At 37.3% G+C, this 27,783-nt stretch overlaps 2 protein-coding genes across 2 annotated transcripts; one reads left to right on the forward strand and one right to left on the reverse strand.

The window, feature by feature from the left end:
* The first annotated feature begins 115 nt into the window (after positions 1–115).
* On the forward strand, positions 116–3,316 carry LOC132864219 (aurora kinase A- and ninein-interacting protein). Its single transcript, XM_060897534.1, has 4 exons — positions 116–396; positions 718–821; positions 1,344–1,506; positions 1,596–3,316. Exons 2-4 carry the CDS (start codon positions 729–731, stop codon positions 2,627–2,629), a joined length of 1,290 nt encoding a protein of 429 aa, XP_060753517.1. The 5' UTR covers positions 116–396; positions 718–728; the 3' UTR covers positions 2,630–3,316.
* An 80-nt stretch (positions 3,317–3,396) lies between these two features.
* On the reverse strand, positions 3,397–27,722 carry cap2 (cyclase associated actin cytoskeleton regulatory protein 2). Its single transcript, XM_060897533.1, has 13 exons — positions 27,557–27,722; positions 23,553–23,681; positions 23,017–23,117; positions 20,832–20,909; positions 15,626–15,769; positions 12,696–12,781; positions 12,205–12,310; positions 8,929–9,100; positions 8,195–8,367; positions 7,875–7,998; positions 7,659–7,741; positions 5,236–5,379; positions 3,397–5,122 (listed from the first exon to the last, which is right to left on the reverse strand). The coding sequence occupies exons 2-13, from the start codon at positions 23,665–23,667 to the stop codon at positions 5,039–5,041; spliced, it is 1,410 nt and encodes a 469-aa protein (XP_060753516.1). The 5' UTR covers positions 23,668–23,681; positions 27,557–27,722; the 3' UTR covers positions 3,397–5,038.
* Positions 27,723–27,783: the final 61 nt, after the last annotated feature.

The raw sequence follows: 27,783 nt of genomic DNA on the forward strand, positions 1-27,783 counted from the left end.
CTGCAATCTTTAACAACTTTAAAAAGAAATTTTACCCCGAAAAGGAAATTAAGTTAGATTATTAGGAGTATTCGTGCGGTTTAATTATGAAACACCTGGCAACCCGTTTACTTCCATACAAATACTGGGCGCGAAAATAAACTGGCTGTTTGTAGAAACTCAGCACAAGGAGGTTGTTTACATGGCAAGACTAGTACTAGTATTACTACTGTTACTAGTACTACTACTCTTACTCTGTATTTAGGCAGATTAAGAGCCATTTTTGAGAAGGAGTAACACGGTTAAGAGAGAATATTCTTCTGTTAAAGTGCACAGTGTAGAATTGCTCACAGTGTAGAACTGCTGGGGTAGAATTGCTCACAGTGTAGAATTGCTGGGGTAGAATTGCTCACAGTGTAGAATTGCTGGGGTAGAATTGCTCACAGTGTAGAACTGCTGGGGTAGAATTGCTCACAGTGTAGAACTGCTGGGGTAGAATTGCTCACAGTGTAGAACTGCTGGGGTAGAATTGCTCACAGTGTAGAACTGCTGGGGTAGAATTGCTCACAGTGTAGAACTGCTGGGGTAGAATTGCTCACAGTGTAGAACTGCTGGGGTAGAATTGCTCACAGTGTAGAACTGCTGGGGTAGAATTGCTCACAGTGTAGAACTGCTGGGGTAGAATTGCTCACAGTGTAGAACTGCTGGGGTAGAATTGCTCACAGTGTAGAACTGGAATAGAATTGAAGATGAAAAGCTGTAAAAATAAGACCTCTAGATCCCCAGAGGAGGAGTGTGGAGTTTGGCTGGATGCTGCTGAATTAAGAGCAAAGAAACAGAGAGTAAGTTTTAATTTCACACTGATTTTAAACTCTATTTCTAACTCTATTTGATGCAAACACAAGTTGCTTGTTTTGTATCTTTAGTATGTATCTCATACCTGGGAAGGTGCATGCGGTTTAACTTTTCGATGACTTTTTAATCCAAAGATTTTTCTTTTACGTTAATTTATGGACCTTACATTTACCTTATAGTCAAACAGGCTGATAACTCTATTCTTATGTTTATTATGTATATTCTTTATTATATCAAATATTACAAAAATAAGTGCAATATATGTAAACGTGTTGGAAACAAGTTGACTAAAAAGGTGAAACTAAAACAATGGCTTTCAGATATACATCTTTTTTTTTTTATAAGCAGTCTAAACAGTCTGGGTCAATTCGAATGGGAGCTCATAAATTGCACAGTAAAACAGGAAAGACGATAGGTGGGGTAAAGAAAGTGTGCCAGTAGATCCTGAGCCAAGTTAAATTGTAGCACCTTTCATGTGAAACTTTTTTTAAAAGCTTTCTTTATGACAGAATCTGACACGACCGATATCCAAACTCCTGAATCCGCTGGCTCGGTCTGGAGGTTACAGCGTGGCAGTGGCTCTGAATTTTACCCAAACCAAGATGGAAATGCCTGTGACAAAACAGAGCAGAATCTCCTCATTCTTTCCACCACAGAGTAAAAAGGGAAGAGGTAAGTCAGATGAATATGGTGGCTTTATTTCACCTGTACCACCTTCATAAGAATGCTTATTGACAATAAAAGTAATGTCTTGCCCTTAGATGCAAAGGACTACAGCTCTCCATGGCCTTCAGGAATGTCTTCTACTCTCCTTCCTGAAGAACAAATGGGGACTAAACGAAAGCGTGAGATATTTGAATCGCCTTCCAAACTAGACGACTTATGCAGGCGTTCCTCTCTTAGACATACACAGGAACATGGGGAAGATATTAAGAGTTTGTCAGGCGAAGTCTGTAACTATGGTGATGATAAAGAGCAGCAGTTTTTACATTTGATTTGGGGATATAAGTCAGAAGAGAGTGAGCCAGAAGGAAAGAGGAGACCTTGTGAGAATATTAAAATTGATAATATAACAAATGCATCAGCAGGCAGCATCAAAGCCATGACGTGTGGTAACGGGAGTGACAACATCCCTGAACGTCTGCTTCACAGGGATCAGACACACCAATGTTCTCATGAGAGTATTGGCATTTGTGGAGAGATCAGCAATGATACTTTTCTCTCTACAGAAGATATGAATACTCAGGAACCGGTAAAAGGCCAAAGTGAGACAGAGACGAGAGATTCGTTTTTAACTCCAAGGTCAAGCACCAAGATCCAAAACACGATAAAACATCTCGTAAAGACTTACAAAGAGCCAGAACTATTCCAGCAGAAGAATCAGGGGTCACCTGTGAAAAGGGAGGATAAAGAAAATAGCAGACCGACATCATCGAGACACAGCACTGCACTTTCACCTTTTAAGTATCGCGTGTGCTCCAGCCCAACAAAACCTTCTTCAGATTTTAATAGAAAACTTTGTTTGACCCCTAAAAAGTCAATCAGAGAGGATCAAGAAAATGATGAAGACTCACTGGGCAGGTTGTTTACTCAGGACTCTGAAGGCTTTCGGGTGATCGCACATCGCAGCAAACTGTCTAGACTTCCACTGAAAGACCAAACTAATTCCCTTGAGGGCAGAGAGCATCCGAGCATCCCATCTGTTATACCACTGGAAATGGAAGAGAACTCCGATCCAGGGCCAGAGATGCTTTTCACACAGGACTCTCAGGGAAATATAGTCATTAAACATTAAACACCAAATGTGGTGTAGGACAACTTTAATTTTCATCCTTGCTGAAAGATGTTGAAAGAATTTTCATTAAACCAGTTCAATGCCCTCTATGTAGATATACTGTATATGTGGAGATATGTGGTGGTGATTGGGCCCCTGAACAACAGCCTTATATAACACCACTGTAAATGTGACTTTTGTTTACAGCTAATGTACAGCAATTTTCTTTGTTGTTTCTTTGTCAAATTATATAATTTGTATATTCTTATTTTCTGCATTAATGTGTATTGTTTTATTGTCCATGCTCTGCTTTTAATGTTAATCTTTTTTGTCCACCAGATGGCACAAGTGGTTTCTAAAAATCATGGATGAATTGTGTTTTATCCAGAGCGACTGCATCTTACTTTATCTGTATATTAAAAATAGAATAAGAGTGTAAAGCTTTTAATGATTTACTAATAAGGATAAGGAAACACAAATATGCTCTTTTATTACTGCATATTCTTTTAGAAATGACAGTGAACAACCTTGGATCTAAATAAAATGGAGATTATTAAAAGGGGAATGATTTCAATTAAACCTTCAACATGAAATGTCAGCATTTATGCAATTACAAGCTGCACACGTTGTTTTATCCTTAAACAAACTCATATTTTTAAAGCAGTATCCAAACAATAAACAGACCATTTGCTGTGTCATGATATTTGATGTATGCAGAATGTCTGTAAGTTTGCACAAATTTATTAAAAAAATTTTTTGTGGACCCAAAATAAGTTGTGAGGAAACACTCAGAGATTCATAATGTTTTATTTGTAGGACTAGTGTGGAAACATGCTGTCTTCTTTCTCTTAAAACAGTGTTGATTAGAGTGGTGTGCAGAACATTGAACATTTTTCAGATTAGTTCTTATTCCTAATAATAGTTACCTTGGTTTTAACAAACGGTTATATACATTTAGCTTTTTTAATGCAGAGCAGCTAAAGTTCTACAAGTTCTCCAGGCCTAAAAGAACGCTTCATTCATACTGGTGAAGTCGGTCTACAAAATGCTTTCCTGTACTTTTCCTGTGTGTGTGTGTGTGTGTGTATATATATATATATATATATATATATATATATATATATATATATTATATATGTATATATTGGGTGAATTTATGTGATCTGTTATACACCATATCATCTTGTGCAAAGAACACGGTGAAAACAGTCCCTTTAAATATACTGACCGTAGAGGATTTCACAAACAGTACAACACAAAGGTAGAATGGCCCCTATTCACAACGAGGAACAATATAACAAAAATTCTGTGGCTTCAGATGATGCATTTAAGATTTTACTTAATAGCCATATTAAGGACATAAGAGATTCTGAACCTCTCCTGTGTGAAATTAAGAGGTAAAATGATTAAAGTGACTCTTGACTCTGACCCTCACTATGAGTTCAAATCCCAGATGGTAAGAGATCCTCTGTTGTGTCTTTATATGTCAGCTCTGTGTGTGGATTGTATACGTCAGCTTGGATTGAAGTGTCACCAAAGAAATAAACTCTAGAGAAATCTTAAATACTGTTGATATACTTGAAACAGCAAGATAGAGTGGTTACAATATGCAGATGATATCATCAAGAGATAAATATCTGTGATGAGCTGAGGTGTGTGTGTGTGTGTGTGTGTGTTAATGTTATTTCAGTGTATGTCCATGATGGCACAGGTTGACTGTACATTATTGCGTAAACCATTTTATGAAACACACTGTGGCTGATACCAAAAAAAATAAGCAAATTACCTGGTAGACTAGACATAATTGCTAAATTAAAAAAAAAAAAAAAAAAAAAGATAAAAAAGTTATCCTTGAGGCACACATTTGTACACATCTACAAGTTTATATTAAATTTCTTTCGCTAGTTTGTATCTAGTCCTGTTCTTAATCTGAGTCTAAAAACAAAAGTCTAATGTCTTGCTAAAACATGATTTAAAATCTCAAGCTTCTTATTACTTAAAACCAAAAACAAGTTTTGAAATACATGTAACAAAAAAACACATAACGGATAGAACTGATTCATGAGATTTAAAAGTGCCTTAAAAAAAGTAGTTTTCGTCATTATCACCAGTGATCTTAGTGCTTGACTAATTTGAATAGATTTTGGCTTTTAGTCGGGGGTTAACATCCTGAACTAGGGCAGATTTAATGCAACTAATAAATACATATTCCTGAAATTGGTAAAAGGAAAAAAACAATAAAAAAAATTTTATTATTGTGGTTAAATCTGAACCTTCATCATAAATTTCTAGCATGGAGACTAGCTCTATTACACTAAATTGTCAATAGCTATAATTCAGGCATATAAAAGGTTGTGTGCTGAGAGTACAGTGATAGATACAGGTAATGGAGGCTACCAGCAGAGATATAGAAGTGAAAATGAATGTCAATCAGCCTGCAATCTCAGTCGGCTCTGTCACCAGCTTGGACCCGTCCCAAACGGTCTTAAACTGCTCCGGCACAGGAAACTCTCTCTGTTAATACAGAAAGTAGAACCGGTATTTCATTCCAAAGCTGTTTAGCTGATCCATTCCAAACATGCCAATGAAGCGAAAAAGTGAAACTGAATAGTAAATAGTTCACTCACATAATCATCATCTTCCTGAGGAACCAGAATGTTCATTTCTGAGCTCTTGGCACTGATAATCTCACAGTTTAGAGACTCCTTATTCAGGTAGACGTGGCATCCCTCTGTCTTATTGATGGAAATGGTGGGCACTTTGCCCAATACCTAAGTGAAATACATTCACATTTTGCATTCCGATAAGTCAAAATATTCAGGAAGTATTCAGGCATTTTCCCCTTTCTCATTTTGTTATGTTACAATCTGACATTGTTCTTTTTTATAATCCATCTGCAAAAAATAATCCATAATACAAGGCCTAATCATATTTAAATATACATAGATATACACACACACAGGTGCATCTCAATAAATTATGTTGTGAAAAAGTTCATTTATTTCAGTAATTTGACTCAAATTATGAAACTCGTATTATATACATTCAGTACACACAGACTGAAGTAGTTTAAGTCTTTGGTTCTTTTAATTGTGATGATTTTGGCTCACATTTAACAAAAACCCACCAATTCACAAAAAATCATAAAAATTGGAATACTTCATAAGACCATTAAAATTTTTTTTTTAATAGTTCTTCTGGAAAGTGTGTTCATTTACTGTACATGTACTCAATACTTGGTTGGGGGTCCTTTTGCTTTAATTACTGCCTCGATTCGGCATGGCACGGAGGTGATCAGTCTGTGGCACTGCTGAGGTGGTATGGTAACCCAAGTTTGTTTCTTTGACAGTGGCCTTCAGCTCGTCTGCATTTTTTGGTCTCTTGATTCTCATTTTCCATTTGACAATACCCTATAGATTCTCTATGGGGTTCAGGTCTGGTGAGTTTGCTGCCCAGTCAATCACACCAACACCATTGGTCATTGAACCAACTTTTGGTGCTTTTGGCAGTGTGGGCAGGTGCCAAATTCTGCTTCGAAAATGAAATCAGCATCTTTAAAAAGCTGTTCAGCAGAAGGAAGCATAAATTGCTCTAAAATTTCTTTGTAAACGGGTGCAGTGACTTGGTTTTCAAAATACACAGTGACAAACACCAGCAGATGACATTGCACCCCAAATCATCACAGACTGTGGAGACTTAACACTGGACTTCAAGTAACTTGGGCTATAAGCTTCTCCACCCTTCCTCCAGACTCTAGGACCTTGGTTTCCAAATGAAATACAAAACTTGCTCTCATCTGAAAAGAGGACTTTGAGCCACTGGGCAACAGTCCAGTTCTTCTTCTCCTTAGCCCAGCTAAGACGCCTCTGACGTTGTCTGTGGTTCAGGAGTGGCTTAACAAGAGGAGCACAACAGCTGTAGCCAAATTCCTTGACACGTCTGTGTGTGGTGGGTCTTGATGCATTGACTCCAGCCTTAGTCCATTCCTTGTGAAGGTCACCCAAATTCTTGAATAGATTTTGCTTGACAAGCCTCTCAAGGCTGTGGTTCTCTCGGATGGTTGTGCACCTTTTTCTTCCACACTTTTTCATCCACTCAACTTTCTGTTAACATGCTTGGATACAGCACATGGTGAAAAGCCAGCTTCCTTGGCAATGAATGTTTGTGGCTTAACCTCCTTGTGAAGGGTGTCAATGATTGTCTTCTGCACAGCTGTCAGCTCAGCAGTCTTCCCCATGACCGTGTAGCTTAGTGAACCAAATTGAGAGACCATTTTTATGGCTCAGGAAACCTTTGCAGGTGTTTTGAGTTGATTAGCTGATTGACATGTCACCATATTCAAATTTTTTGAAATCACAATTACAAGTACCAAAGAGTCTGTGTGTACTGAATTTATATAATACACAAGTTTCACTATTTCAACGCATCTCAAAAACAATGAGATACACCTTACTGAGCAAACTGAGGAAACAGGGTGAAGGGCTTTATTCAGGAAGGTGACCAAGAACCTGACAATCACTCTGACAGGAATGTAGAGTTCTTTATTGGGGATGAAGAACCTGCTAGATCACTGCCTCATTTAACTAGTCAGGCCTTTATGGAAGAGTAGCTAAATTGAAGCCACTCTGCACAAAGCAAATAATGGACTATATGACTAAATGCTAGACTTCTTAGTATTTAGTCATTAAATGAGGAAGAAAAGAGGCTGGAAAGAGTTCTACAATTAGTGGTACAGAAATCTTCCCCATCAGCCTGACAGAGCTTGAACTGTTCTGAATGTAAGAAGACTGTAATTGCTTTTAAAGTTGCTGCAACAAAGAACTGAGGTTTGAATATGAACAAAATATTAAGAAAATCTGTTTTTAATTATGGAGTACTTTTTATGCAGATGTTTTTTTTTTCTTTTTTTTTTAAAGAGTTCAGATTTTACAAAATGAGAAAAATGAAGGGATCTAAATATTTTCTGAATACAGAGTAGTATACATAGAGCTGTAAAGACTATCTGAAGTGTTAAGCATCATACTTAAAGTCTTATTCTGCTTATTCTGACCTGGAGCCGGATGTCTCTGGAGTTGATGATTTCAAAAATGCCAACCACATTCTCAAACACAAGGCCAAGCTTCTTGCAGTTGTCTACACAACCAGAAATAAATAAATCATCAAAAATCATCACAAAAATATACACATCATCACTCAGGGAAACGCGAGTTACTCAACGGGAGTAACTAGAAGGGAGTAATGTAAATATAATGTATGTTTGACTCACCCACTATGATGGAGTTGACTTTGCCTTTAATCTGAAGCGTGGAGTTGTTGCAGCTGAAGACATAAACCACCTGTTTCAGCTCTGTTTCATCTATTACCAGATCATGCACCTGTTCCTGATGCTCCTGAAGGCCAATCACATTCAAAAACATCCAAACCTCTGTATAAGAACATTAATGACTGAATAAAATATTCATTTACAATCACAGATACCATCTATTTGCTCGCCCTGTTCTGCAGCCTCCACTCAAACAGTACACCTTACAAATATTTCTGCCATTTATAAAATGTCTAAAAAAATGAAATGCAAACCGTACTCACCACTCTCCACTTCTTTCCCTCCAGTTCCAGGACTGGAGATGTTTTCTTAGCTGGTGTAGGAGTAGAGGAGCTGGGAGCTGTGCCTTTTGAAGAAGAATCCTTGCTTGTCCCACCATGAGAGCGAAGAGCAGGGTTCTTATGGGTCTTCTGCTCATCACACACATGCTTCAATCCTAAAAGACAACACAACTCCATCAAAAGACATTTTGATCAGTATATATCCTTACAGTCCACTTCATTAGGAATATATGCACATTCATAAAGTTATCTAATCAGCCAACATGTTGTAGCAGAATGCAAAAAAAAAAAGATATAGAGCTAGATATAGTAACTTATACAATCACTGTTTACTGATGCTCCTGCACTGCCACATGATTAGCAGTATGTTTTCTAAATTCCAGGCCTGTTACTGTGCTGTAAATGTGAGCTGTCAATATGGTCCAGCTTCATCTTAGCTGACACGACAATATAAATATCATATATATATATATATATATATATATATATATATATACACACACACAAGATTTTGCTCTTGAATTTGAACTCATTTTCACATATTAAAATATTAGCTTTATACCAAGCAATATTAAGATTAAAGGGATAAGGGATCATGTAGGATAAATGGAAGCACACACAGTATTTGGAATGAAAGACTTCCATTACTGATAAATTAGTATGTATACTAAAACATAACACTTAACAACACAACAAAAAGGTCTTCTCCTGCACACCTTTAGTAATGTTCTCTCCCTGGTTAAGCTGGGCGAACAGAGCTGAACGCTGAGCCGCACCGTGGTCAGCCTTTGGACCATCGTCTGTGATCGCAGGTGGAGGCGGAGGTGGAGGTGGAGGGCAGGGAGTAGCAGGTTCAGCCATGAGCATGGACGATGGAGCTACAGGACCCTGTCAAAACAATGCAATTTACTACTTTTCTTTATATTGTAACTTGTATTCCAATCAATAAGATGCCTCAGTCAAGGATTCTAAACTGTTTGTGGTTGCTGAAACAGTGAAGCACATGGTGAAACCTCATGGTTGTAGAAATCACTCTGACACAAAAGATGAACCTGCTACATGTTGGACGTCCTGTAGGTGGCGTATAGGCCAGCACTTTCGATTGTACCTCTGACCTACATGTGAAACTCAGGCAAAGCCTGTTGTAATAATTCATAAGTAATACTACTACCAGTGATATACTGGTAGTTTTTTCTTCTAAATTTACTTTTAAATTTTATAAAACTAGATATTTACACTTCAATTTGCATCATATGTAGACTTTTATTGGAATCTATCCATCCATCCATCCATCCATCCATCCATCTATCTATCATATATATATATATATAGATAGATAGATAGATAGATAGATAGATAGATAGATAGATAGATAGATAGATAGATAGATATAGATAAATATATAAAATACGTAAGTAGCAACAACAATCCTGTTTGCTCTATTCTAAGCAAATTTTGAATAACCAGAGACTCAATAATCGTGTTTCGATTATTCCTACACTATACAAGGCAGATTTGTAAAGTCTTGAACATTTAAAGACATTTATTTATGCCTTGTTATATAGACTCTAGTAACCAAGGTTTTAAATCTGTTGTCTTTACATATTTCCTTGTTTTCTGCATTAATCTCTAATCATAATGATAGAAAATAATCTTTGAAAACTGAACACACAAAAAAAACCTACAGTAATTCAGAAGTGCACATTGCACATCAACTTCACACACTCACCCCAGATCAGGATCAAATCCAGAGCATTGGTGCTGTGAGACAGCAATGTTACCTTCTGTCCAATTACACCTGAACACTTTAATCACCTTAATTAACACTATAGTAACTCCTGACTATTAGAGATTATCTTATATCACAGATTACTTAAATTACATTAATCATGCTCGCTCTACATACTAGCAATAGCAATTGATCAAAAATGAAACATCTGGAACCAAGAAAATATAAATCTGGCACATTATGTATTTTACCTTTAACCTACAGACAGAAGCTTTAACAGCATGTCTGTAGAAACAGACAAACGTGAAGCAGTTGGTTACCATGTTCAATGAGGCACACTTAAGCCTCTTTCCTGTGTCAGCACAGCTGCCATTGACAGTTACACACAATCCTCTCTTCAATGCTCACACCACAACAACTGCTACGTTTTTTCTTTTCCAACATAAACAAGCTCACACGCTGCTGTCACTCCAGATAGTTGTGCTGATGTGCAGGTTCAGCACGGGTTCATCACTTGAACCTTAACCTATGATGCCAAAAGGTCAATACTTAACATTATGAACGTTAAAAAAAAAGAAGTAAATCCATGAGTACAGAAAGAATGAAAAGTTGATGTTAATGCACTGTAGCCTGCCAACATACAGTACGCTGGCAGCTGATATTGATCTAGAGGTATAGTGTTGATTATATGAGAGGAGAGTTTAAATTACCCAAGGCGTATGTATGCGAACAGGTGGGTGATCTAAACACACACTGGGCTTTTGTTGGAGGTATTTCTTTGGTAAAACCCTTTCAAAGGGACCCTGAGAGCCACCTGTCCGCAGCACACACTCCATCACACTCTAACCCTTCACAGCAAGAGGGACAGCTGACATACACAGCTACTGTGAGATCTCAGGTTTCCAACACACATACACACATACACACACACACACACACATAAACTTATTCACCCCCCCAAGACACATGCACACTTTCTTCAAATCTCATCACAGATGACAACCAGAAATAAAAACTAAAAAGGCCCTGTTCAGACTTGGTATTAACACTCGGCCCGGGTGATCTAATCACGCACGGTCAGCTGAGACGGGTAGCTGTTCATTTGTGGTAGTTTCATGTGCCTCGGGTACACATGTCTTCATTGACCACTTGTGATCTTATTTTGTCAGTAGCATGGTTGCCAAATCTTCCAAAAGCAACATGATGTCACTTCAACAGCAGATCCAACAACACTCTCAATTCCAAAACCCTATATATTTAGTCAGATGACATTTTCTAAACCTGAACCAGCGTATTTTGTGCAGCTTTTGCTCAGCTAAACACTCTAAATATGTACACAACTATCCTGCTGCTAAAAGGAACAAAAAAATCTGAAATAAATGTGAAATGTATTAAGTCAGTGTATAGCAGGACAGCAGCTGCACATTGTCAGTGTTTGGGGATTTTTGGAAAAATCTCTCTCTCTCTCTCTCTCTCTCTCTCTCTCTCTCTCTCACACACACACACACACACACACACACACACATACACACACACTATAAGGCTTTAAAATCAAGTATAACAGTGTCTCATTATTGTACATTCACATTTTGAGATTCTGGAATTCTATGTCCAGCATATATCAGTTGTAAGCTCATGTCTGAAGATTTATTAGCTCTGTGCTTTCTGACCATTTAAGACAGTATTTAAAATAAACACACATGCAAACATAAAATGAGCCATAGTCTGCTCAAATGTTTTCTGCAGCCTTTTTAGGGCAAACTCTGAATTAGCAGAGTAGCTAATAAAACCGGATCCACCTTAATAGTCTTTCATTTAAAAACACTGAAGTTCAGAGAACACACAAAAACTGGAAGACAGAAAAGGAAAGGGAGGTGAAATAAAACCCCCTGGAAAGAAGCATTACCAGATGTGGGCATCCCTTTGGAAGAGATCCCTATGCCCGGATAGTTATCAGAGCTTAGATAAGTGCTTTGTTCATTGAAGCAGTCTCTTCTTGACTAAAAATGGAAAAATGTCCTTTCCTGTATTTCAAGGTTTTGATTAATCCTCATATAAAGCACCCTGATACATGATTAAAAATAAAGATCAACACAACGATCATCTGGCAAAGACTTGTATTGAATCATTTTTATGCAGCTGCCTTGTCGACTGTATGTGATGAATGTGAGCCACTCCATTCCTCATTTAAACAGTAATGAAAATGCCTGAGTGATGTGCTTTAAAGAAATTGTGTCAGTTTGAAAGTAAACGTCCTACTCACGGTCTTGCTCCAGACGAGTCCAGTGGTGTGGTGCTGCTTAATAAAAGCCTGCAGTTCAGTCCAGATACTCAGGTAGGAGCGAACCCAATCCACATGGCAAGGGTCACTACCACCAAACCAAGAGACATGCAGATTATTTTTACAAATCAGTTCTTCTTTGTTTCTTTACTGCATTAATACTTTTAGTTTATTGCATGTATTTAAGACAGTAAGCAATACAGGTGACATAAGTGCTGACATCATTATATGATTATTCTTTATGGCACATTTACAGCATTTGGCAGACGTTCTTATGCAGGACGACTTACATCGTCTCATTTTTTTTATACAACTGAGCGTTAATGTCCTTGCTCAGGGGACCAGTGGCAGCCTGGTGGACCTGGGATCGAATTCTCAACCTTCCGATTGGTATCGCAACACCTTAACCACTAGACTACCACACACCATGTGGAAGCTCTGCAGCCAGCAGTGTCCTTATGAAGAAGACTTACATGTCTTTGTAGTCTTTCAGGACTCTGTTGGTGTAGAATATAGCGGCATCGTTCATCTCCTTCACGTAGGGCCCCGGTTTCTGATTCTAACAAATAAGAAGTGGAGCAATGATAGCATTGTTATTTGCTTCAAAGTTGTTAAAATAAATGTACTGAAAACTAAATAAATATCAGTAATATATATCCCAGCTCACACACAGAAGACTGTTTACAATGAGGTGAAAGTTTAAAAGGTTTACATCACTGGCACAGCTACGGATTAGTGTAAACTATATCATGAAGACATAAGAAGTTTTGATTAGGTAATATACACATATACGGGAAAGGGGTATAGCAACAGATGGACTTGACAGAATCCAGATCATACACAGCACAATGAGTCAGTGACAAGGTTAATGTGAAATAAAATAGAATAGTCAGAAGAGAAACCAAGCACAATTATTTCAGTCTTCTGTAAATATTGATCAATAGCCTTGTCACTTCAGCAGGGACACTGAACACTGAGGTGGACGTGGAAAAATACCCTTTTTTGTAATTCAGAAATGTAGGCCTTATAAGGAAAGAATAAATCATATGAGCAAAGATTAGATGACTAGACCATGACTAGTTTTAAAGCTACAGCAATTATAAAGCTATTATTTTCATTCCAGCAAAAAAAATCTGCTATAATCTTCCATAAGAATCTATAAAAAATGCGAAACAAGCTGCCACTGTTCAAATGATCATCTACTAACCATTATAACAGCATCCAGTTTAGACAAAACAATTAAATAAATCTTATCTAATCAGCGGGGGGCACGGTGGCTTAGTGGTTAGCACGTTCGCCTCACACCTCCAGGGTCGGGGTTCGATTCCCGCCTCCACCTTGTGTGTGTGGAGTGTGGAAACCCCGTGTGGAGTTTGCATGTTCTCCCCGTGCCTCGGGGGTTTCCTCCAGGTACTCCGGTTTCCTCCCCCGGTCCAAAGACATGCATGGTAGGTTGATTGGCATCTCTGGAAAATTGTCCCTAGTGTGTGATTGTGTGAGTGAATGAGAGTGTGTGTGTGTGCCCGGCGATGGGTTGGCACTCCGTCCAGGGTGTATCCTGCCTTGATGCCCGATGACGCCTGAGATAGGCACAGGCTCCCCGTGACCCGAGGTTGTTCGGATAAGCGGTAGAAGATGAATGAATGAATGAATGAATTATCTAATCACCAAGACTCTAACTCCAGGCTGAGGAAAAACAAATTATTCTAATTATCAGTCTAATTATAATGTATATGTGACAAATAAAAGCTTCTTCTTCTTCCATAAAATCTAAATAAAAGTTTGAGGTCTCATGTTAAAAAAAGGAATACTAGTGATTTTGGTCTTTGGATATGTACTGTAGGTGAATTCCAGTAATATTGGAACGATTTTTTTTGCTCCTTGTGCCCACCCACATTCTCATCCATGGAGGCAAAGCTCAATTACAGTTAACATTAGCAAGGCCTATATCCCGGGATATCATGATATCCCGTTCAAGTAACGTAGAAGGCTGTTTATTTATTAAGGACATTGCCTTACTTCGTTATTTATATGTGGGCTATATTGAGTATTTGGGCCTCCTGAAGACAATATCAGACCGCTTTTGTTATAGGCTGATACGCAAGATTGAAGTATCCACATATAAAATAAACATAAGATTATTAAGCTTAGTGCTTGATAATATTATTGGATAACGGTGAAAATGAAAATGATCTACCAGTAGAAGACAAAATCTAATCTAGATGTTGAGAAAATGTATATTTGATATATAATATTCTCATATTGAGAAATGGGGGGCACAGTGGCTTAGTGGTTAGCACGTTTGCCTCACACCTCCAGGGTCAGGGTTCGATTCCCGCCTCCGCCTTGTGTGTGTGGAGTTTGCATGTTCTCCCCGTGCCTCGGGGTTTCCTCCGGGTACTCCGGTTTCCTCCCCCGGTCCAAAGACATGCATGGTAGGTTGATTGGCATCTCTGGAAAATTGTCCGTAGTGTGTGATTGTGTGAGTGAATGGGTGTGTGTGTGTGCCCTGCAATGGGTTGGCACTCCGTCCAGGGTGTATCCTGCCTTGATGCCCGATGACGCCTGAGATAGGCACAGGCTCCCCGTGACCCGAGATAGTTTGGATAAACGGTAGAAAATGAATGAATGAATATTGAGAAATATTGCCTGAACTTTCAGTTATTCAAGATTTCATTCAATTCTTGCTAAGTCTGCTAAGTGTGTGTAAAGGGTGGTATTTATGCCTGGACTAGTTGCACAATGTACTTTATAATATACAGTATGCACACTGGTCATCACTATTTAGTGTACTTTGTGTTTTTGTCTTGTAGTGTTTTGTATTGTCTGTTTGCACCGTCCTTGTCTCACACTGTTGCACACGATGCGCTTTATGTGGCTAGGACTTACGTCCTTAGCTCTGTGTTGTTTTATGTAGCTTTATATCAGTTACGTAGCTCAGTGGTCCCAGAGAAACGTTGTTTCATTCACTATGTACTGTGTCAGCTATATATGGTTAAAATGACAATAAAAAGCTTCTTGACACTTCACTTGACTTGACTATGCAACAAGTTCAAGGGCTCCAATAACTGTCCAGGTTCAGGGTGGGAGTGTTCAACTGTCAGCATATGTTAGCATTTTCCTTGCCAGATTAGCCTTGGCCATGTAATGTTCAACTAATGACTAGGAAGTGAAAATGACTAATTAAGAAGGATAACAGGGAAAAAATACAAACTAAGGTCAAAGGTTGATTCCTTTCACACTGATGCAACAAAGAATCTAATATTCTGCCTGAAATGGGTCTAATTTAACATACTCGTGTATAGTAATCACACTGAACATATGAGATTCCCAATAAATATTACTCTTACAGCATTAAGACTTTCAGATATAATATAAAGAACATGTTTCCATTGATACCCACCACTGCCACCCATCCCAGGGCAGGAATGCTCTCGCTGACAGCAGACAAGTGGTTAAACAGACGACTGCCGCGGTTCTTCTCTCTGAAGTTCTGGATCTGCTCAATCTGCTCTGAGATGGGCCTGAGGAGATCTGCCAGCTCTGTCTGATTATAGAACACACACACAACCAGCTGCTAAAACTTGCATGTGAAGAAATGAAGAAAACTATGCACCATAACAAGCCACAATTTGGTACACTCTTAAACATTTTACAGCATTACGCTTCCTTTGCCAAAACAAATACAGAATAATGAAACATAACTAATAGATCCTGAATGAGCTTCAGAAATCTAGGGATTACTTTTCCAGTGTATCGTAAAGGCAGCAGCAGTTCCCTCATAGCCGGCATTCCAGCTGTGCATAGGGAGATCCCACTAGCCATGTAAGGCATTGTACAGCCCCAATGTTTAGAGTCTACCACAGGAGCAGAGAGAATGACAACACACAGTGTTTTCTATTATATCCCTGTGCTGTACTGTGTATTTCTGGGTGTGTTTGGGTTGTTGCTATGTGTACCATTTTTTTTTTTCAGTTACATTTTCACTTGATTCCATAATGCTGTCTTTTTAGGGGAAAAAATGAGCTGATCTTCTTTTAACTAAAAGTATTGCACTCATTTTTAGTCCCACTGGCTGCAAAGTGTTATTTATATTAATTCTTCTTTAAAATGATAAAATCAGTTTATTTGTTCTTGATGCATCCTGTATGTGTGAGTAAACATATTGCAACATCAATAAGCATGAATAAATATGACACTGGTGCTCCCAAGGGCAAATACTATACTAATACGTATCCTATATTATAACTATATTACTATATTACTACTGTACTATATTTATATTTATACTATACTATACTATAATATACTATATTTATATTTATACTATACTTATTTTTTCAATTCAATTCAATTCAAATTTATTTGTATAGTGCTTCTAACAATGGACACTGTCTCCAAGCAGCTTTACATAAAAATATTGCAAAAAGTACAAAAAGGTTAACATTATACAAAGATTTACTGTATACAAAGATTCAAGATTAATATTAAATTATATTTAAATGTGTTTGTATTAATCCAACAATGAGCAAGCTTGAGGTCACTCCCTTAGATGGAAGAGGAAGAAACCTTGAGATGAACCAGACTCAAAGGGAACCTCATCGTCATTTGGATGACACAAGCGTACTATAGGATAATAGAGACTGTACTGTACTATCCTATACTGTACTATACTATACTAGCTTTTGTAGTAATCATTCAAAATAAACAAGACATATTTTCCAATGTGAAGAACTTTTCAGAATATCAAAGAGTTGTAACTTCGAGAGACCAAAGGGAAAGCTCCAGTAGGGCGTAATCGATAATTTGAGCAAGACTGAGTCATTAGTCATTATCTCGTGTTGCATCAGTGTGGACTTTCCCTATCATACCAGTTTCAGAGGAAAGGAAACAGGACAGAAACACTCTGCTTATTTCTAGACAGTAACTTTTTGTTCCACATTATACACAGCACATTTGTTAGACTTTTGTGGTAACTTTAGTGAGGCAATGTTTATTTAGCTTTTTTTGGAAGGAGTCTCCAATGTCAGTGCTTTGTAAAAGTCAGTGTTAAAGCTGTAGTGAAGCTTTCTAACAGAAAGCTTTCTAACAGGCTGCTATTTGTTGCATTATTACCTTAAAAAAGAGAACAAATAATTTACAGTGATATAATTTAATAGAACCAACTTGTTTTATGGATGTTCCAAATTATTTGAAAGTTTATTTAGAGGTTTATTTCCAGAAAAAACAATATCAAAAAAGAATAAGTATAAAATGAGGAAACTAGGCAGATTATTGAATGTCAGCAGAACCAGGAGATTTTCTAATGACAACATTAAGAATTCCAGTTTTTCTAAGATTCGCTTTTACAGATTTCAAACTGTATATGAAACAACAGAAATGACCTTGATGTTGACTTAAATCTGAACTCCTTGCTTGGGGTTTGAGATCATATCAGTCCCATTAGGAAGTCTGTGAGGGAATTATACAGAGTAACAGCTGTGCTCACTAAAATGTAGTCCATACAAACACTCTTCAGCATCCACTGACAGACCCGTCACTTGACCAAGGCCATAGACACAGAGGCTCAAATATAGAACATGACCATAAAAAGCCACAGAATGCAACCTCAGACCCACACACAAACACACACACACACTCTCTCTCACACACACACTCTCTCTCTCTCACACACACAAACACATACACACACACACTGAGAGAGAGATAGAGACTGTGTGTGTGTGTGTGTGTGTGTGTGTGTGTGTGTGTGTGTGTGTGTGTGTGTGTGTGTGAGAGAGAGATAGAGAGAGAGAGAGAGAGAGAGAGAGAGAGAGAGAGAGCGAGAGAGAAGCCAGAAGCTTAGTGCTTTCCAGCAGACTGACAGTTTCCATGATTTGAAGTGTGTGGGTGTGGGTGAATAGATACTATTTGAATTTATGCACCAGGGCAGTAAAAAAACAAAACAAAACAGCAGAACAGAAATGTGTGTTTGTGTGTGTGTGTATGTGGGTGTGTACAGGGCTTTGTGTATTCTAGGGAGCACAGGTCATTCCAGAGAGTCTTTTCTAAGCATATCAAATTCAAAGTCATTTTTTCCCCATTCTTGTTTGTGGGAATCAGTATTTAAAATGATCTTTGTTGCCCCCAGTCACTGGTTATGTGCTTTCTAATTTTAGTAGCAAGTCACTAGCCAAAACATCACTACCCCAAATATATTATTTCTAGAAGGACACTGTGTGTGTCTGTGAGTGCACCATTCAGTCTTGCTTAACAAACTGGATGCTATTTAACCACAAGTAAGCTACATTCAAATCTACAGAAATAGCCTTGAAACATTTGCCACCTTTTTTGCTTATGCCTTTTCATTTCCTTCTTCTAACTCAATTTGTGTGTACCTATTGCTCACTTTTTTGACCTCATCCTGTCAGGATTGCATATAGTATATAGTACAGCATATATTTTAGTCTCTATGATACACATTTTTGTTAAACTATCGGTTTACCTGCTGAAGTGGTAAAAACCACCTGAAAGAGTTAGACCTAGACTAAAAGTCCTAGATAACGTTACAGATCAACCATGCATTCTTCAGTAACAGCCTTATCTTGGTCAGGATTGCAGTGGAGTCCATCCAGAGATTGCACAGCACCATGCTCACACTCACACACTAATTCACACTTTGGAGCAATACAGCAGTGATAGTAATCCACCTTCCAGCATGTTTTTGGAGGAAACCCACACAGCCACAGGGAGAGAACATGCAACGAGACAGCAATGATACCCACTCTGGGACAGTTATCCCTTGCATTCCCATAATGGAAGTATAAGTCTGGGAACAGTGAGTGAACGGCTGTTGTATGTAACTATCAATACAAATGCTAATCTTGAGTATACATTGGATTATAATTCTGCTGTACAGTCAAAGGTGACTTCCATTTTTTCTTTTGCAATCCTTTGTATATAGTTTTAAGACTCCTACTCGGTGTAACATTGCCTCACTATTTATATGGGATGCAAAGTTTGACGATGAGCACTTGGGACAAATGATCCGCCTCAATTATTGGTAAAGTCAAGTACCTTTCAGATGGAAGTCTTTTAAAAGAGCCAACATCTCATCTTTCTCCAGTGAGCCATGATTCTAATGCTTGAACACTTCTCAACAGCCCATTTATTTATTAGATTAGTGAATTCCTGCTCCTCCTTTTCGTCCACTGGCCTACACGCTCTGAGCTAATCACTTCCTGTTGGGCCCACGGACAACACAAACCAAAGTCCGATAGAATGACATCAGACCGGCCACCAGACTTCCCCTAGAGTCTGCCGTCTGAAGCATTGGGAATGTGATGCATTGGCGTTCTTTTAAACAGAGGACGTAATCCCTATGTGCACAGAGAGACCAGTGTCGCATGGATGACCACATAAGCTCCAAACCATATGGAGAAGAAGAGGAAGAGATCTATGTAACAGGATAAACCAGGACTAAACCTCACTCACAGGGATCTTAACCATCAATGTCCAGATCGGTATCTTTATAGGATTGAAGAATGTGTGTAATGTATGTGCACAACTGATTACGTAACTTTTGAGTGGCATTACTGATAAGTGTGCCTGATAATTGCAATCACAGTGAAAGGGTCCAGGTAAAATAAATACTCATGATCAATCAACAGTGAGATTAAAAGAAGTCAATACAATTTTCATCTATTTCTTACTAATGTATCTTACAGTTTTGGTCTTACAGACAAATGAATATTATTATTTATCTTGCTTTTCAGTGTGTCTTTATCAGTTCCTTAGTTTTTATTTATGTATTTATCTGTATTTCTTACAGCCATCTCCCAGTTCAATCCTCAGCCTGGGTTACTGCCTTTGTGAAATGATCTTTTAATGTACTTGTAGGTTTCCTCTGGGTTCTCTGGTTTCCTCATATATCCTAATAACATACCAGTAGGTGCACTTGTTGCTCTACACTGTCATTAGTTATGAACGAGTGTGTGAGAATGTATATATGTCTCCTATTCCATGTATAAATTTCTCCCATTCAAGTTTTATTCTTGCCTCATGTCCAGGGTTGAGTTCTTGTGTAAATGCCGGATCAAACACAACTCTGTCCGGGATAAATCATTTACTGATGCATTTACTTTGCATTTCATACAGATAAATTAATTTAGTTTCTATACACTTATGTACTCTAAGGCACACTTAGCTTAGGACAACCACCTAGTGTGGTCAACCGTCTCCCAAATACTATTTGTGTATCTGTCTATCTTACCTAAATATAAACAGGGCCAATGAAATCAAATATTTTATAGTCATAAATTATATAGTCTAAATTGAAGTATAAGTTGTTGTTTTTTATTTTTTTATTTTATTAGTGGATAGCTGCTGTGAGAGTGTACATTAAAGCTATTATTAAAAAAACAGGCACATTTTCATCTTTCACTACTCAATCACTTTCTTCCTTTCTTCCTGATAGCCACTATTAAACTACAAATAATTTTTTTTAAGAGTATTTTTTTTTTGTTGTTGGAATTTTACTTCTTTCGTTTCATGTTCATGTCTAGTTTCACATGTAATTCTCTCAATAAGTCTTACTGAGTTCATACAACAACATTTATCTTTAAGCTTACCTGTGAAGGCTCCTGGTGTGTGGTGACCAGTTTGAGGAAAGTCTTCTGTGCCAGTAGGGCACCGTGTACCATCTCAGCCTGTTGAATAAAAACACAAAACTCACATTGAAATACAACAAAGCTACAGACTACAAAGTGATGTACCATATAATCTGTAAGTGTAGCAGAAGTGTGACCTGTAAATCTAATGTTGATTCACACAGTCTTGGAAAACATGTCTTACAGAAATATGCAATGTTAATTTAAATAAAACATCAGCCACGTTTCTGTATACATTCAAAGCTGCACTACCTAGGAAGATCTCAACTGCTACACACGCACACACACACACACACACACACACACACACATACACACTGGGAGCTGGGAGAAATCCAAAGATGCATGTTTGAGAAAATGGAGTGGTGAAACCCAGACGCCTGTTTCACCGTAAAAGGAGATGACTATACAGGATAAAAACAAACTCCCACCCGAATGATTTAGCACTGATCTGAGGGCAGAATTAGCAAATGTCACCTTTGTGGAAAAGGAATAGGGTCAAAGCATCAGAGACAAAAAACAGTCTATTGTAATTTCATGTTCAAAAGTTCCTGAATAATTCCAGGTGTTTTAAGGTTTTATTGCTGGAATTCAGCAACTGCCTTCCATTATAGAAGTTTACAATCCACAGATTGTACTTTCTGTTCTCCAAACAGAAAACCATGGCTACATTCTGATTCATTCCATATACATAATACATATGTAATGGATAAAAAAAGTGCAAAAATATAAGCACTAATGCAGACATACAACATACATATAGATACATATATTGTTGTATAGGGTGGTTTTTTTTTGTTATTTTTGTAAATTTTTGTTCGTGTCCTGTCCTGGTTGCTATATGAAGCTCTTTTAATCTATTTTATAATAATTGTAAATGAATATGTAAATTGAATACAAATTGATGTATATATATACACAGTGGTGTGAAAAAGTGTTGGCCCCCTACCTGATTTTTTATTTTTTTGCACGTTTGTCACACTTTAATGTTTTAGATCAAAATATTTGTCAAAGATAACACAAGTAAACACAACATGCAGTTTTTGAATGTAGGTTTATATTATTAAGGGAAAACAAAATCCAAACCTACATGGCCCTGTGTGACAAAGTGCTTGCCCACTAAACCTAATAACTGGTTGGTCCACCCTTAGCAGCAAGAACTGCAATCAAGCATTTGTGATAACTTGCAGCGTTTGTTACAGAGTCTGTTACAGCGCTGTGGAGGAATTTTGGTTCACATTAGAGGGTTTTTTGCGCATGAACCACCCTTTTAAGGTCATGCCACAGCATCTCAATAGGATTCAGGTAAGGACTTTGACTAGGCCACTACAAAGTCTTCATTTTGTTTTTCTTCAGCCATTCAGAGGTGGACTTGCTGCTGTTTTTTGAATCATTGTCCTGCTGCAGAACCCAAGTTCGCTTCAGCTTGAGTCCACGAACAGAAGGCCGCACATTGTCCTTCAGGATTTTTTGGTAGACAGCAGAATTCATGGTTCCGTTTATCACAGCAAGTCTTCCAGGTCCTGAAGCAGCAAAACAGCCCCGGACCATAACATGACGACCACCATATTTTTCTGTTGCTGTGATGTTCTTTTTCTGAAATGTGGTGTTACTTTTACACCAGATGTAATGGGACACACACCTTCCAAAAAGTTCAACTTTTGTCTCATCAGTCCACAGAGTATTTTCCCAAAAGTCTTGGGGATCATCAAGATGTTTTCTGGCAAATCTGAGACGAAGCTTTATGTTCTTTTTTTTATGGTCTCTTTCTTATGGTGGAGTCATGAACACTGACCTTAACTGACCTTATGTGGGTTTGGATTTTGTTTTCCTTTAATAATAAAAACCTTCATTTAAAAACTGCATGTTGTGTTTACTTGTGTTATCTTTGACGAATATTAAATTTGTTTGATGATCTGAAACATTAAAGTGTGACAAACATGCATGACTTTTTCTTTGTCGTTTTAAAAATTAGATGTTTTTAAAAAACATCTAATTAAAAATCAGGATTAGATGTTAATATAACAACAAAGATTGGCTAAATGTGGAATAAAACCCACAAGCACATATGGGTGTGATGCCCTGGTGTCAACAAACTGTTGGCCAAATGTAATCTTTCTATCACAGACAAAACTCCTGTACATACATGTTTTGCCACATCTCCTCCAATAGTCCGGCTATTCTTCAAGTATTCCGACAGAGGCCCTCTCAGTAAATTGTCAAATACATCCGTGCACTGGGATTCACCTTAAAGAGAGACAACTATTACTACAGCAGACAAATTAATATAAACTGCCACAGCTAATCTAGTAAATACATCAGAATATATTATTTTAAAAAAGCACAGTGTTTTCTCACTGTGGTTTTGCTTGTCTGAGAAAGCGTTTCCCATGAAAGTACAAATTTCTGAATAACAAACAATGCCTGACAACCATAATTTAAACAATTAACTTCCAGTGAATTCAGCAGAGTCTTTACTATTTATTGTCCACGGCTCACAGAGTTTAAATGACATCATTTATATTCTAGTGACTTGATAACCTGAACACAATTTGTAGGAAGCGAAAGCACACTTTTTTTGTGACTTTCCTGAAAAAAAAAAACACTTTTGTATAAGGCTACCAACTAGCATTATATTGTGCAATTAAATATAGTAAACATAATGTAGGCTCATTATTTTACCATGATATCCGTTCACCTCGCCATTGGACAAGCTCCCAGAGCAACCCTGAAGTTTGTCTGAAACCACCTCGAGCCGATTCACAGCCTTTTCCAGACGATCGACTAGTACTTCCATAGCAAGCGAAGAGCCTGTAAAAAGACCAAACCGAAAATGTTAGCTCGATTCAATCATTCTGTGATCACTCTCCATGTATGAGTGTAACTGTAACTGTAATAGCATCAAATGATAATTGTTAAAGTTACACCAAATAAGCACAGCAAATACTACTACATACTGTAGCAACAAGAAGTTTAGGTGTTTGAGTGTTTATGTGATATGTGTGTCACAGGGAACATTGGAAAAAACATATTCACGATAAATATAAAACTATTACTAAACTTTGCTATCTTTAAAGCAATATACAAAGAAAGAGAGCAAAGTGAAATAGTTTACTGGCTATCTTCCACACAGCCACACTGTCACTGGCCAGAAAGAATGTAACAGGCAAATCAATAAATGGTTAAAAAAAAAAAAAGGAGGCCAATACAAACAGAGAGCAGAACAACAATGTCTGTGCTATGTAAATCTTTGACTCTGTATGACACTGTGATCTGATTTACAGCATTTTTAACAAAAAAATGACAAGGTTTTCAAAGCGAGCTTCAGTGATGCAAAAACAACAAAATGGAGTCAGTGGACCATGTTAAGTGCCAAAAAAGCGTCCAGATTTTCTAATATTTCTATCTTGTATAACTCCACAGATGTCCTCTAACTACCAGTTACTGTACGTACTGTATATACTGTACATGCTTCAAGATGTATAAAAGTGCAGCAGGACATTCCAGACTTTCTAGAATTATTGCTAAGTCATCCCAAAATGTTGCAAGAGCTCATTGGCCTTCTAATGAATCATCAATACAAATATGTGAACCTTTGTTCTCTCCATTCAAAACTCTCGAGTGCTATCAGAAAACTGCCCATCTTTAACCCATAACTCTTATTTAACCCTTAACTCACTGTTAACCCTTAACCCAACTTTTAATAAGGTCTGGAAATTGTTTGAACAAAGTTTCACTGAAGACGAATGTTGACTGTCTGTACTGTATGTGCTCTTTTGATTTGCCTGGTTATTTATATATATAGTATAAAAGTGAATTTGCCTTTTTTATGTTTAACAAACTATTTAATTAACATAAATTTTTATATCGAAACAAACCAATACTGAGAAGGCTACAAGGGCAAGCTGTTTGTGTTTCCCTAAGAAACGCACTCATGTAACCCAACCTGGTGAAGTCATTAAGAGATGACCTCATACAGTATACTGAACCATTTGCATGATTACAATCTATCCTTCAGTACTAAGCCAGAAGACAATTAATCTCTACCTGACCCCTTATCTGCTAAATCAATGCACCGTCACATCCATTTAAATACAATGAAACTTTTCTGTACAGAAACTCTTATATGTGGTAAAATGCAGAAAGCCATGTATGAGGCCCAAAAGCTTACAATGAATAAAATTCAGATACTGTACTATTTCTAAAAAAAAAAAAAAATCTAATACAGAATTCATGTTTAGCTATACTGAACTAATTTAACTAGCTTTGGCTAATTGTACTCCAAAAAACCCACATTATAGTGGGAACCCCATGGGGTCTGAGAAACAGCCATGTGGTCAGCCATGAGTTTTGTTAAAGAAATAGAAATGACAAACCATCCTTTTTATTTATTTATTTAATTTTTTTTTTTTTTTTTAATCTATTTAAATAGCTGCTTGAAATACATGGAATTAACATCAATAACTAAAATAACTAGGCTTATAAATAATGTAAATAACTGAAAATAAAACACAAATATGAATACAATGTGTTCTGTGACATATAACTATTATTAATGCACAATAATAATAATAACTATTATTAATGCACACGTGAACAATAATCCTAATACACAACTAGACGGATAAACCAGCACTGATGGGATCAGTATATTTTTTGTCAGTTAATAGGGTCTGAGAAACTGTGGTCTAAAATATTCAGCACTCCAATATGTCTCTTGCTCTCAGAGATTCGTCAGCAGTAATTAATAGTGACCCAGTGTGGAAATGCACACGTCATGTTGTAAAGTCTCTGGAGAATTCACTCTGACATGACAAATGCCTGACCTAGGTCTCAGGAACTATTTCAGACCAATCACACAGCTCCAAGTTCAAGAACATGAGGCCCCGAGCCTTACAACTTAATACTAATTTCATTAGTTAATTTAAAATTCAGTAAACTGAACATATGAGACACACAAGGATGCAAGCTGCCGTTCCTAACCATGGCACTGGATACAGTTTAAAAGTTAAAGGAAAGGTTTGGTGTCTAACATTGTGTTTGATGAAGTACATAAAAAAGCGACATATGCTTATGACCATCAATTATTTTATGCAAAATACAACCCGAAGTGACACACATCTTAAACTGGGTCAAAATAACTACAGTAATGGAAAGATTAAGCATAGTACACAAAGTTTCCAGAGAAATAGTTTATTGCACATTTTAAATACATATGCTTTGTGCTACTTTATGAAACTGATCATGTACAAATTTGGTTTGAGAAGTGTGTGAAGTGTTCAGTGTGTAGTTTATGTAATGCTGGTTATTGGTCATAAGCTCATATTAATTGCTAATTATATTAGCCTTACAATTGCAGGAAAAAATACCTGGAACCTGGAGTTAATGTACTGTATTTGTAAACAGTTTAATATTGTTTTTCTTAAATGAAAATTTCTGTAATATATTGAAGATCCAAGCAGTCACTATTCAGAGAGGTTGCTGTTTGAAAATGTGCTTTCTGCTCATTCATCAAATATGAATACATCTCAGGGGGCATACAGAGACTGTCTAAAAGGCACTGCATGGTTCTATCCGTTCTGATTTGCATTTTTTGTTCATTTCTTCATATTTCAGCCTGTGACACTGTAAATTGTTTGTGATTGCTTTGTAATTTGTGAGGTTTCACTGAATCGGTGATAACACTTCACACACAAACTAATTCACAAACAAAATGACACCATACTCAATTACAGTACCTATCTAGGTAACAGTGACAGATAGAGCGTTAAGAGTTGTTGTGTGCAGGTATTAACACAATATACACACTATATACTATATACGATAGATAGATAGATAGATAGTGCAAAGAGTAGCAAATAGACAAGTGCAGATAAATAATGTATGTAGCAAATATGCAGCAGGTAATATATATATATATATATATATATATATATATATATATATATATATATATATATATAGGTATATATGTAAACATATGTACAGTGAATAAATATAAAGGCTATAGCAGAGCAGAGATGTGTGGACAATGTTGAAAAGTACAAGTAAATGGTTCTAGTTCTATGGCATTGAAAAAAATGTGCAGACACTGTTGTAAAGGAACAACAAGTACAATGTTATAAGGTTATGGCATTAAAAACATGTGCAAGCTGAATAAGCAAGAATACATATTTAAAATCTAAGTTACAGGCACCAGCAACCGATTCACTATAAACAGTGAGATATATATATATAAAAGATAGGCACCTTACTACCTTACTAGGTATATATATATATATATATATATATATATATATATATATATATATATATATATATATATATATATATACACATACATAGGACATTTAAGAGGTCCACCATCAGAACACACAGTTACACTATAAAGTATATTTAATTATAGCACACGTTATTCACCCGACTGTCCACAACACAGAGACACTGACAATAGCAGGTCCTTATGTTTTGAGCAATGCATGAAAACACAAATCTGAACACAAAACGTTAACAAACACACATTATAGAATTACTGACAGCTCGCTGCTGTATTCTAACCAAAACCCGGAGTGAAAGCTGGAGCGCGTCTTGCGCCTCCTCCCCTCTGCCCAGTCAAGCTCCCCGGTCTAGTCCTGCTCTCTTCACTATCTAATGCACAATCTAATGTGTTAACGAAATACCTTTACCTTTAGCTGGATCTCCTTTAAATTGGCTGCTCCCGAATCTCTTATTCGGCTCCTGTCCGAATTGCGCTACAGCTCCCAGCCTCCCTGTGGCCCAATTGCGCAGCAGTCTTTACACTTCCGGGATCTCCTAATAAAGCGACATCAGTGATGGTGGATCTGTCCAAAATACGCATACTGCAGCACTGAACACCGAGTCCACAGCACACAGTGGTGCCATCATTATTTGG

The sequence above is a fragment of the Tachysurus vachellii genome, chromosome 21 (assembly GCF_030014155.1).
Source record: "Tachysurus vachellii isolate PV-2020 chromosome 21, HZAU_Pvac_v1, whole genome shotgun sequence".
In the NCBI taxonomy this organism is placed as follows: Eukaryota; Metazoa; Chordata; class Actinopteri; order Siluriformes; family Bagridae; genus Tachysurus; species Tachysurus vachellii.